Consider the following 12,117-nt stretch of genomic DNA (forward strand, 5'->3'; position numbering starts at 1 on the left):
GGGTTGGTATTAAGAAATGGGTTTCTGTAACAAGAAGTATGAGTAATAGTAATAATAGTGACAACAACAACAACAAAAGTAACAGACATTTAAGGAGCACATGCCATTTGCCAGGTGTATTTCTAAGCAATTTGCATGTAGTAACTAATTTAATTTTCACAACAACCTTCTTTATTACTCACATTTTATATTAAGATTTTGAGAGAGATTTTCAGTTTCTGGAAAGAAAGTAGCAGTTTAGATTTTCAAAAGCATGCAATATGTGCTAAAATATTATATCACATCTTCGTGTCAATTTGTATTTCCCTAAATATCTTCTCTAAACAGTTATCAGCTATTTGTAGTTTCTTATTTCCAGTTGAATATTTATTTTTCAGAGAAGTTATAGGTTCACAGCAAAATTGAGTAGAAGGTACAGAGAGTATCTGTATACCCTGTGCCTCCCACCCCCCACACATGCATAGCCTCCCCATTATCAACATGCCCCACCAGAGTGATACATTCATTATATTTGATGACTCCACATTGACATATCATTATCACCCAAAGTCCATAGTTTATATTTGTCTTAATTTTTCTATATTGACTTTTTTCTTTTGATTAAAAATTTAAAAAGGAAAATTCTGAGAATAATGTATATCACTATGAATGACACACATGCAAGCATTTTATTTATGTATTTTTCTAAAAAGCATACGTGGCAAATAATAGTGAAATCTGTTATTCCCATGCCTAGATATATTCAGTTATTTCACTCCCCAGTGCTAATCACAGTTATGATACTGATACATATTCTTCTGCCATAATTTTATCATTCATCTGTATGCCTAGAGATTAAGAATCATCATGTTTTGACTATTACTTTAAATAGACACAAATGACACAGTACTCTTCTATATAATTTATTTATCTTAATATTGTAGACCAATAAAGTGACCCCAATTCTTTACCTTTCCCTGTATCTTCACTCTTTGCCATATAACTTTGAGTTTCTGTCATCCAGAGGTAGAATATATACATCTACCTCAGCCTCCCCACTCCCAGCCCTTGGATATGAGTTTATGTATGCAAGGCCAATTTCATGGGTATGTGGTCCACCAGGACACTATGGTTAGACATGCCCTGTACATGGTTTCATTCTCTGCTGTTGCTGCCCTGAGATTCTTAATACTTTTGAACAAGAGACCTCATATTTTCATTTCACCATGGGCCCTGCAAATCATGTAGCCCATTCTGTGGCTATGTGACTGACTTTGGCCAAAAAGATGTTTAGCTGACTTGATTCAAACAGAGGTTTGAAAAAGCTCCCCTGCGTTCCTGCTCTCCATCTTGTTTGTCTGCCATCCCCATGAAAATATGCTGGGGCCAACTTTCTGGGAGATGGAGACAGGTGGGGCACAGCCAAGGTGCCCTAATCATCTCTAGATCACCCAACATTCAGCTGAATACCAGACCATTGAGCAAGCCTGGCCGCCATTAGCAGAACTGCTAAGGCTACTCGTACTTGACCCAGAAGTGTGAGCAATAGATACTTATTATGTTATTATGTGTAGTTCTGGTTTTGAGGCTGTGCTTTTTGTGCAAAATTTTGCATAACATTTTTATTTGAGAGTCATTCATACAGATTTGTGCAGAATGAGTTAATTGATTGTAAATACATATGTAATATATATAAATCAAATAAATATATCTCCTTTATTATTTATTCAGCCATTTGTTCTCTTTATTGACTAGGCCTCTAATTCTGTTCTCAGCAGACAAAGTATCTTTGACACATTTATTAAATTATTTATTTTTAACTGTCATTATTTTAGTTTGAGTGTCTTTTTTTCTCTGAAATGGTCTCCTTTGAAAGCTTATTAACTTTTTAACTTGTTAAATTTTCTTGAAATATTGATTATTTTCTGTAATCAATTTCTTCAACTTCCTTTGGAACTTGCTTTTAAGTTTTGCCTTCTTCCCTTTTGTTGTTAATTTTCCTTACATTGGATATTGTTTTCCCTTGAATGATCATTTGTATTTCTGTTACTTCACTAAGGCAGACTTTTTTATTGTTTTGTGTAGAAGCAAAAGTATACATTTTTACTAAGGATGAATAAACTTGTAAACTAAACTGTTATCCTTTTAATTGTGCTTGTCAGAAACCTGTTGAAATTCCTTTTCCTGGGAAATGATTCTGGATTTCCATTTCCACCACCTCCATTTACATGCTTAGTTACTAAAATGTGGCTCTGCTTTTTTGCCACATGTTCTAGGTACTTGCATCTAAACCAACCCAGGCGACTTGGCATGTCCTTGAATATATGTACAATACGAGCTGATGAATACCAGTCTTTTTTTCTGGGAAGCTCTCTGGTTTTGTTATTTGAATTAAGGAAAAGGGAAAGCTGTCAGGAATGAGAGGTGATAAAGCAGGTCTGGAAAGAGAAGTGGTGAAAGCAAACACTGTGAATGTTCTAGTCCTTCCTTGATTCTGGTCTTGAACTGCCCCTTGATATTTGGATCCTTGAGAAACCCTGGCAATAAATAATGGTGTCAGATTGTTCCATAAGTATCACTATCTTCTATGGAAGAAGATTAAACTTCAGTACCATTTATATGAGGTTTATCTATAGAGATCATTTAGCTTACAGAATTTGAGCAAAACACTGGTCTTCCACTTCTAAGCAAAGTCTTTAAGAACTATTGTGTGCCTCTACACTTTCTTTTCTCTTTCTGCTACAAGAAAGGCATGTTCCAGGGGTAAGAGGTATGTCTTTACCCAGGTTCTAGAATGAAAGTAGTGTGGAATTGACTCTGTAATAAACTTGTAAAGAACAATCGTTGTTTTAAGGCACTGAGAATTCTGGGATTGTTTTTACCAAAGCAAAATTTCATGGAAACTGACAGGAAAAGCGTATATTTTTTATTACCAATCCATGGCTGTTTGTTAGCAAATACTAACATATTTGTGACATGAGTTTTATTGATCATTGAATGTAAAAGAAAACTTTGCCATGGGAATCTGGAAGTCCTAGTTTCTACTCTACATAAATCTATGTCATTATGGTGTCCCTACTGATGTTATTATACTGCTTATTATTTTTTCTTATATGCACAATATACTGTCAGCAAACCAGATAATCAAGAGATGAGTCCATTTAATTTTTGGATATTTGAGCTTGTAAAATTGAAAGTAAATTGCTTAATATCAGGATTCTATTTTTGTTAATGTTACTATTACAATGAAATGTTATTACTTTGGTTGAATTAGGTCATTTTTAGACCCTCATTTCCTCGTGTATACATACAACAAATCAGGAGTATTGTATCCAGATTCTTCATTTACAAAGGTAAGTTTTGCTTTTTGCTGTGTATATCTGCAGTTTTTTATATAGCTAAGGTGCCATTGGTGGGAATAAAAAGGATGCTTTCTACCTCACAGAATTATTGGGCAAACAGATCAGAAACCCAAATATAATGTAACAATTACTGTGAAGGCAGATTAAATAGAAAAACTACTTTTCAGATATGTAATTTAGGAATCCCTTATCCAAAAAGGTTGTTTAAACTATCAGAGGTCTGAGAAAGAAAGTGGGTTAAGGAGCAAAGAATAAGAAACCCCGAAACACAGAGTAATTTTAATTGAGATTTCATAGGACATGAGCAGTGGAGGAAGTGGTGGGAATTACTTTGTGGAAAGACCTTATAGAAAGGGATAGTGAGGATGCAAAAGCATATTGGTTACAGAATCTGAATAGGTTCACATGTGAGACATGAGTTTGTGTTGTTCCCAAAATGCAGATAAGAGTCAAGAAATTTTAAGTATGTGAGAAAGTTAGCTTTAGTCTGTGAGATATGTGTGTGTGTGTGTGTGTGTGTGTGTGTGTGTGTGTGTGTGTTTGTGTGTGTTTGTGTGAGTGTGTCTGAACAGATGATTGGGAAGAAGTAAATGCAAGTGAAGGATAAGATTCTTCTGCTACATTGCAACTGAGAGAGGATGAAAATAAAAATCATTAGTACATTGTCTTTTTCACCACTTGCAATTAGAAAGCAGAACAAAATACATGAGAATCCTATTTTGAGACATTTGACAATAGGCTGATCAGGAAGTTTTTCTGAGAGAAAAGAAAGCCCAGAAGGTGAGTCATATTCAACTTGGCCCTCTGACTGAGGATAAAGTCTTAACCAGAGCATAGGGAGTTGGAACCAAGCAGAACTCAAAGAATTTGGAGTTCGGTGCTGCTGAAGCAGCTGGAAAGGGCATGACACAGGACCAGAGAAGAGGGGCCATGAGACGTATGATTTTTTATGGGGAGGGGAGTTATGCTTATGTCCCTTACTAAAGATTAGGCTGCCTGTGTGCTGGATAAAACTCTACTGAAGGGCAGAGAGTAAAATGGAGATAATACTAACGGTCAAACAGTATTGGGAGATGTTGGATTTTCAGCCCAGAGAGAGTAAGGTGACTTTGCTGACACCCTAGACATTCAGCTGAGACCAGAAAGGCTAATTCTTAGGAGGAAGGACCAAACTCTAGGGTAAGAGATACTCTTATCACCCCAGTTCCCTACCCAAGGCCTAAAACTTAGCAACAAGAGGATTAAGGAAGGTTGCCATTAAATTAATTGCCTTCCAATACAAAATGCAAAACTCTGCAAAGGGTTAAAACATAGTAGATGAAGGAAGTAATGCATATAAGGGTAGAAATCAATGAGATAGAAAAATGAAAAAGAATAGAAAAAAAAATTTAAGCCCAGAATTTAGTTCTTTAAAAGGACTAACAACATTAATAACCCCTAGTAAGGCTAAACTAGCACAAAACAAAATTCCATCACTATTAGGAATAAAAGGATATATGATTAGTCATACAGAAAATAAGATGATTTTTGGGGTATTAGGAAAACTTTATGCTAATACATTTTATAGTTTAAATGAAATAGACTGTTTCCTTGAAAAAGACAACTTACCAAAATTGAGGGAAGAAATCATAGAAAATCTCAATCACTTGAAACCTATTTAAAAATTTGAATTTCTAAATAACCACATTCCCACACCAGGTTTAGATGTTTTCACACTTTACCTATTGAGAGATAATTCTGATTGTTTCCAATTTACCTATTAAAAATAATGTTTCTGTGAACATTCTGGGTAGTTCGTTGTGTGGATATAATTTTTTATTTCTCTGGAATACATGTCTGGGAATATGATTGCCAGATCATATGGTAAGTGTAAGTTTATTTTTAAGAAAAAAATTACTAAGCTGTTTTTCAGAACATCTCTACCATTTTACATTTACACTGTCAATGTATGAGAGGTAAAGATTGCATTTTTGTCACCTTTGGTATTATCACATTAAAAAAAAATTAGCCATTGTGATAGATGTATAGTGATTATCTCATGTAATTTTGATTTGTATTTTCCTAGTGACCAGTGATGTTGAACATATTTTCATGTACTTATTTGTTGCCTTCTGTGAAATGTCTATTAATGTCTTTTACCCATTTTTGAATTGGATTGCTTGGTTTTTACTCTTGATTTTTGAGCAATTTATATATTCTCAATACAGATCTTTTGCCAGATGTGTAGTTTGCCAACATTTATTCCCAGTCTGTAATGTGTCTTTACAGCTTGTTCATAAGGTATCTCATTGGTCAGAAGTTTTTAATGTTGATGAGGGTTAATTTACCAACTTTCCCTTTTTAATGGTGGTTTAGCTATCAAGCCTAGGAGCTCCATATATCCCTGGTTCTTGAATATTCTGCTTTTGTTTCCTAAAAGTTTTATAGTTTTATTTACATTTATGTTCACTTTAAAAAAAAATTTTTTTAACATTTATTTATTTTTGAGACACAGAGCATTAATGGGGGAGGGTCAGAGAGAGAGGGAGACACAGAATCCGAAACAGGCTCCAGGCTCTGAGCTGTCAGCACCGAGCCCGATGCAGGGCTTGTACTCACAGACCGCGAGATCATGACCTGAGCTGAAGTCGGACGCTTAACTGACTGAGCCACCCAGGCGCCCCTGTGTTCACTTTTATATAGCTTTATGTTAGGTATTGGATTTGAATCAAGTTTCATTCTTTTGACAGAGGTTGTGCATTGAATTGCTCTTGTATCTTTGTGAGAAGGTCAGTGGGGCATATTTTTGTGCATATATTTCTAGGTTCTTCATTTTATTCGATTCTTTTATGTGTATATATATTTCTGCCACTATCATGCTGTCTTTAGTTTACCTGCATCTTAAACATTTGTGTAAACTATAGTGATTCTTCCCACTTACTCTCATTTTTTTAAGATTTTTAGACTATTCCAGATATTTTGATTTTTCAGATAGACATTTTTTTAATCTTTTATTTATTTTTGAGAGAGAGAGAGAGAGACAGAGCGTGAACAAGGGAGGGGCAGAGAGAGAGGGAGACACAGAATCCGAAGCAGGCTCCAGGCTCTGAACTGTCAGCACCAATGCGGGGCTCGAGCTCACGAACCATGAGATCAAGACCTGAGCCAAAGTTGGATGCTTAACTGACTGAGCCACCCAGGCACCCCGATTTTTCATATAAACTTTAGACAAAACCTGCTATATGTATACAAACGGTGTTGCTAGGATTATGATAGACATTATGTCAAACCTATAGATCAGTTTGGGGGTAGTTGACATCTTTACTATGTTGAGTCTTCCAGTCCATGAATGCAACGAGTCTCTCCACTTATTTGATCTTTTGTTAAGTGTCTTTTATTAGCATTTTGTAATTTTAGCATTCAGGTTCTGTATGTAGTTTTTTAGGCTTATACCAAAGTATTTCGTTTTCTTTGATGCAATTGTAAATGCTATTGTATTTCAATTTCAGTTTTTATATATTTGTTGTTATCTAGAATTGTATTCTTTTGATTTTAAAACCTACAACCTTGCTGAAGTTACATAATAATTCTATGATGGCTTTTTGTTTTGTTTTCATTTTTTTGGTAGATCTTTGTGATTCTCTAAATAGACCTGTCATTTATTTACAAACATGAACATTTTTCTGTTTCATTTTCAATCTATGTGCTTTTATTCTCTGCTTAGCCTTACTGTGCTTGTTACAACTTCCAGTTGTGTTGAATCACAATAGTGAGGGCAGACACCCTCATTTTGCTCCCAATCTTAAGGATAAAATATTTACTCTTTTACCATTAAGGATAATGTTAATTGTAGGGTTGTTTTTAAAACATATTCTTTACAAAGTTGAGGACATTCTCCATTTCTGGTTTGCTAAGATTTCTTTTTTACATCAAAGTATGTGCATTTGATTCAATTAAATGCCTTTTCTGCCTCAGTTGATAAGATCACATAAATCTTTTTCAGCCTGTTGATACGATGGACTGCACTGATTGACTTTCAGATATTGAAAACAGTATCGCATATCTAGAAAAGCTACAACTTGGTCCTGCTATATAATTCTTTTTATTGGTGACTGGGTTTATTTGCTAATAATTTATTGGTTTTGTTGTTGTTAAAGTTCATGAGAAATATTGGTCTGTGACTCTGTGGCTTTCTTGTTTTGTACTGACTGTCTAATTTTTGTATTAGAGTGATACTGGCCTCATAAAATAAATTGAGAAGTATTACCTTCTCTTCTGTGTTTTGGAAGAAGTTGTTTAAAGTACATGTTCATTCTTAAGATATTTGGTAAAATTCTTTAGTGAAATCCCTGTACATTTATGTATGTGTATGGTGGGAGATTTTTAATTACCATCTCACTTTATTTAATACTTATGGAAATACCTTATCTGTTTCATATGTATTGTTTTGGTGGTTTGTGTTTTTTAAGGAATTGGTCCATTCCATCTCAGGTATGGAATTTATGGGTGTAATTATGTCACAGTCCTTATTATCCTTTTAATGACCACAGGAGTGTTTTGGTTGTAACATGATTAATTGCTGTCTTCTCTCTTCTTAACTTTAACAGTCCTGCTAGAGATTTTTCAATTTATTGAATTTATCAGAGAACCAGTTTTTTTCTTGCTTTTTCCATACTATTGTCTTATTTTCAATGTCATAGCATTTACCTCTTATGTTTATTACTTTCTCCCGTATATCTTACTTTGGGTTTATTTTGTGCTTCTTTTCTATTTGTTGGGGAAAACACTTGTATTTCTACCTGTGACCTCCTTTGTTTCTATTGCAAGCATTTTAGTGCTAAAATTTCCTGCTCAGCACTGCTTTACTGCACTCTGAAATAATGTGTTGTATTTTTATTTTAATAAGGGTGTATGTATTTTTTTTTAAATTTCCTTTGAGGCTTGTTTGACTCATGTATTTTTTAAAAGTGCATTGTTCAGTTTCCAAGTGTTTGGAGATTTTTCCTGTTGTCCTTGTCAACTGATTTCTAGTTTGATTTCATTATGGTTAGAAAATGTACTCTGTATAATTTCAGATCTTTTAAATTGTGAAGGTTTGTTTTATGGTCCAGTATATTTTGTGTGTAGGTAAGTGTTCTTAGATACTTATGAAAAAATGTGTATTCCGCTATTGTTGGTGCAGTCTTCCATGAATGTCATATAGATCATTTTGATTGACGCTGTTTCAGTTCTGTATTTTTACTGATTTTCTGTCTAGTACTGTCAATAACTGAATGGAGTGCATTGAATTATTTATTATTTTGTTTTTCTATCTTCTCTTTTAGCTGTATCAGTGTTTGCTTCACATATTTTGAAGCTCTATTGTTCGGTGCCTATACATTTAGGATTGCCATGTCTTCTTGATGGATTAATGCTTTCATGAATATGCAGTGAGTCTCCTTGTCCCTAGTAGATTTCTTTGCTAGTAAGTCCACTTTATCTGATATTAATAAAGCCATTCTTTGTCATAGACTCTGGGTCTAGAGTTCTTTCTTGTCTAGCAAGAGAGCGAGACATAGGATTGAAAGCAAGAGATGGCTAATGTCTGGGAAAAGACAAGAGCCCAGATTAAGGGTCCTTGTTCCATTTTTATTAGGATCAGAAAGCTCACAAACATGATGATGGATGTGCACAAAGGGAAAATGAAACTGTGAACATTAACTCATGGACATGAGGGAAAGGGGGTTTTGAAGATATGCAGAGTTAGGGGTTTGGGTCAATGCAAAACAAAATCCTGGCCCCTGGGCTGTGGGGTGGAAGGATGTTTACAGCAGACATGAGGTACCACCTCTGTTTACCTAAACTGGTCTAGGGGACAAGAAAGACAGAGCAAGTAACCTCAGGGTCAACAAGGCACATGTCTTTTGTTAATTAGCTCCTCTCTGGGCAACTTCACCCACAGGGGTCTATAGCCTGATTTACCTGTTTACCAAATTTGGTCCTTCCTTCCTGTGAAAGTACTGTTTTCTGCTATAGTACTAAGTTTGTGGGCGCTTCTGCCCTGACTACCTAATCTTGTTTATTTCATATACCTATGTTCTATATTGGGGCCTTTGCCCCGTTCTCTCTATACTGGGGCCTCTGCCCCCCCCCCACTTTTATTTATTTAATCTTGTTTACCCAAACTTGGGTGTGAGTGTCCTATGGCTTCGTAATTCTTTATGCCTTGTTAACCCATCAGTGCAGGCTCAGGGAATTCCTAAGCTTATTCTCTACAATTCTTCTTTGTTTTATAAATATTTTCATTACATAAATCTTCCATCCTTTTAATTTCAGTCTACCTATGTTATTGTTTGAAGTAAATTTCCTGTAGAGAATATTTAGTTGGGCCATGGTGGGTTTTTTTTCTTGCATCTATCCTAGCATCTGGTATTTTATTTGATGTTTCTATACTCATACATTTAAAGTAATTATTTATATGTTAGAGATTTTGTTTGCCATAATGTACATATATTTCTGTTTTCTTTTCTGTGTTTCTCATTTCTTTGTTCCTCTCTTATTGCCTTCTTCTGCATTACTTTAACATTTTTAGGATTACATTGTGATTTATTTGTAGGGTTTTAAAGTATTTTCCTTATTACAATTCCCTTTTTTTTCTTTTTTTCTTTTTTATTAAAAAATTTTTTAATGTTTATTTATATTTGACAGAGAGACAGAGACAGAGACAGAGACAGAGACAGAGCATGAGTGGGGGAGGGGCAGAGAGAGAGGGAGACACAGAATCTGAAACAGGCTCCAGGCTCTGAGCTGTCAGCACAGAGCCCGAGACGGGGCTTGAACTCAGGGACAGGGAGATCATGACCTGAGCCAAAGGCAGACACTCAGCCGACTGAGCCACCCAGGTGCCCCAACAACTTTCTTAATATTTGCTCTAGATATTACAATATACATATATAACTTATAATAGTCTACTATTGTGGAATTTTTACTACTTCAAGTGAATTATCAAAAATTATTTCTATGTAGGTTCCTTTAACCTCTACATTTTTAAGTTATAATTGCCTAAATATCCCTATCTGTATCTTAAGTCACATGATATTGTATGATTTTGCTTCAACTACTAAATATGATTTAAGAAACTCATGAGGGAAACGATAGTTCACTATACTTACTACTATTTTTATCTATTCTGGTTTTCCAGGTTCTTGAATTCCATGTCTTTTTGTGATATTAGCTTTCACTTTTGGAATTTCTTTCTGATATTCTTTAAGGGTATGTGTGCTAGTAATAAAGTCTCCTGGTTTTCCTTTGTCTGAGAAAGACTCTCTTTTTCCTTCATTCTTAAAGGATAAATTTTCCAGATACATAGAGTTCATGTTTGTACTTTTCTTTCTCTTTCTTTCTTTCTTTCTTTCTTTCTTTCTTTCTTTCTTTCTTTCTTTTCTTTTTTCTTTTCTTTTTGATTGTACTTTTTTTTTAGCACTTGAAAATTGCTGTAGTGTTTCTTTATAGCCTCATTACTTCAGATGTGAAATCTGCTGTCATTCAAATTGGTGTTCCCCTATAGGTTATGTGACATTGCTCTCTGGTTACTTTGAAGATATTTCTATTGGTTTTGTTAATTGTTAATTGCGATGTTTTGTTCCTGTGAGTTATTTTGGGTCCATTCCCTTTGCAGTTTGCTCATCTCACGGAACCCAAATGTTTATGCCATTTGTTAATTTTGTGGAAGTTTCAGCCGTATTTCTTTTTCTTAATTTTTATTTATATTGGGCACCTGGGTGGCTCAGTCGGTTAAGCGTCCAATTTTGGCTCAGGTCATGATGTCATAGTTTGTGAGTTCAAGCCCCATGTCGAGTTCTGTGCTGACAGCTCAGAGCCTGGAGCCTGCTTCAGATTCTGTGTGTGTCTCTCTCTCTCTCCACCCTCCCCAGCTTGCACACTGTCTCTCTCTTTCTCTCGCAAAAATAAATAAACATTAAAAAAATTTATATTAATTTTTGTGTGGCAAAAATACTTAACATGAGTTCTATGCCCTTAACAAATCTTATGTATACATTACAATATTATTGAGCATAAGTGTGATGTTTTATAGAAGCCACTAGAATTTATTCATCTTGCTTGACTGAAACTTTTTTTTTAAGTTTATTTACATATTTTTAGAGAGAGAGCGAGAGTGTGCAAGTTGGGGAGGGACAGAGAGAGAGAGAGAGAGAGAGAGAGAAAATCCCAAGCAGGCTCTGTGCTGTCAGTGTAGAGCCCTGATGAACTGTGAGATCATGACCTGAGCGTAGATCCAGAGTTGGACACTTAACCTACTGAGCCACCCAGGGACCCCTTGACTGAAACTTTCATTACTTAGTAAGTGTCCATTTCAACATTTCCCCAGTCCCTGGAAAGCACCATTTCAGTCTTTGGAGATATGAATTTGGATGTTTTAAATATTTCACATAAAAGGACTCATAATATTTGTCTTCCTGTAACTGGCTTATTTCACTTAGCATAATGTCCTTGAGGTCCATACATGTTGCATATATTGCAGAATTTAATTTAAGGCTGAATAATATTCCATTAAATGTATATACCACATTTTTAAACTCTACCTATCTATTGGTGGACCTTTAGGTAGTTTCCACATCTTGTCTCTTTTGGATAGTGCTGCAACGAACACCCAAATATCAATAGCTCCTCATGATCCTATTTTCAGTTCTTTTGAATAACTACACAGAAATGACATCACTGGATCGTATGCTAATTCTACTTTTAATTTTAAAAATTTTTAGTGTTTATTTTTGAAGGGGGGTGGGCAGAGAGAAAG

General features: G+C 35.0%; 1 protein-coding gene across 5 annotated transcripts in view; it reads left to right on the forward strand.

The window, feature by feature from the left end:
- The window catches only part of LOC125163894 (A disintegrin and metallopeptidase domain 3-like), a 119,893-nt gene that overhangs the window by 11,603 nt on the left and 96,173 nt on the right, over positions 1–12,117 (forward strand). For all 5 annotated transcript variants that reach the window (XM_047856174.1, XM_047856172.1, XM_047856171.1 and 2 more), the window contains exon 4: positions 3,254–3,332. In XM_047856174.1, coding sequence (XP_047712130.1) covers positions 3,254–3,332 — 79 coding nt within the window. The remainder of the gene's footprint in view (positions 1–3,253; positions 3,333–12,117) is intronic.

The sequence above is a fragment of the Prionailurus viverrinus genome, chromosome B1, assembly GCF_022837055.1.
Source record: "Prionailurus viverrinus isolate Anna chromosome B1, UM_Priviv_1.0, whole genome shotgun sequence".
NCBI classification, from domain to species: Eukaryota; Metazoa; Chordata; class Mammalia; order Carnivora; family Felidae; genus Prionailurus; species Prionailurus viverrinus.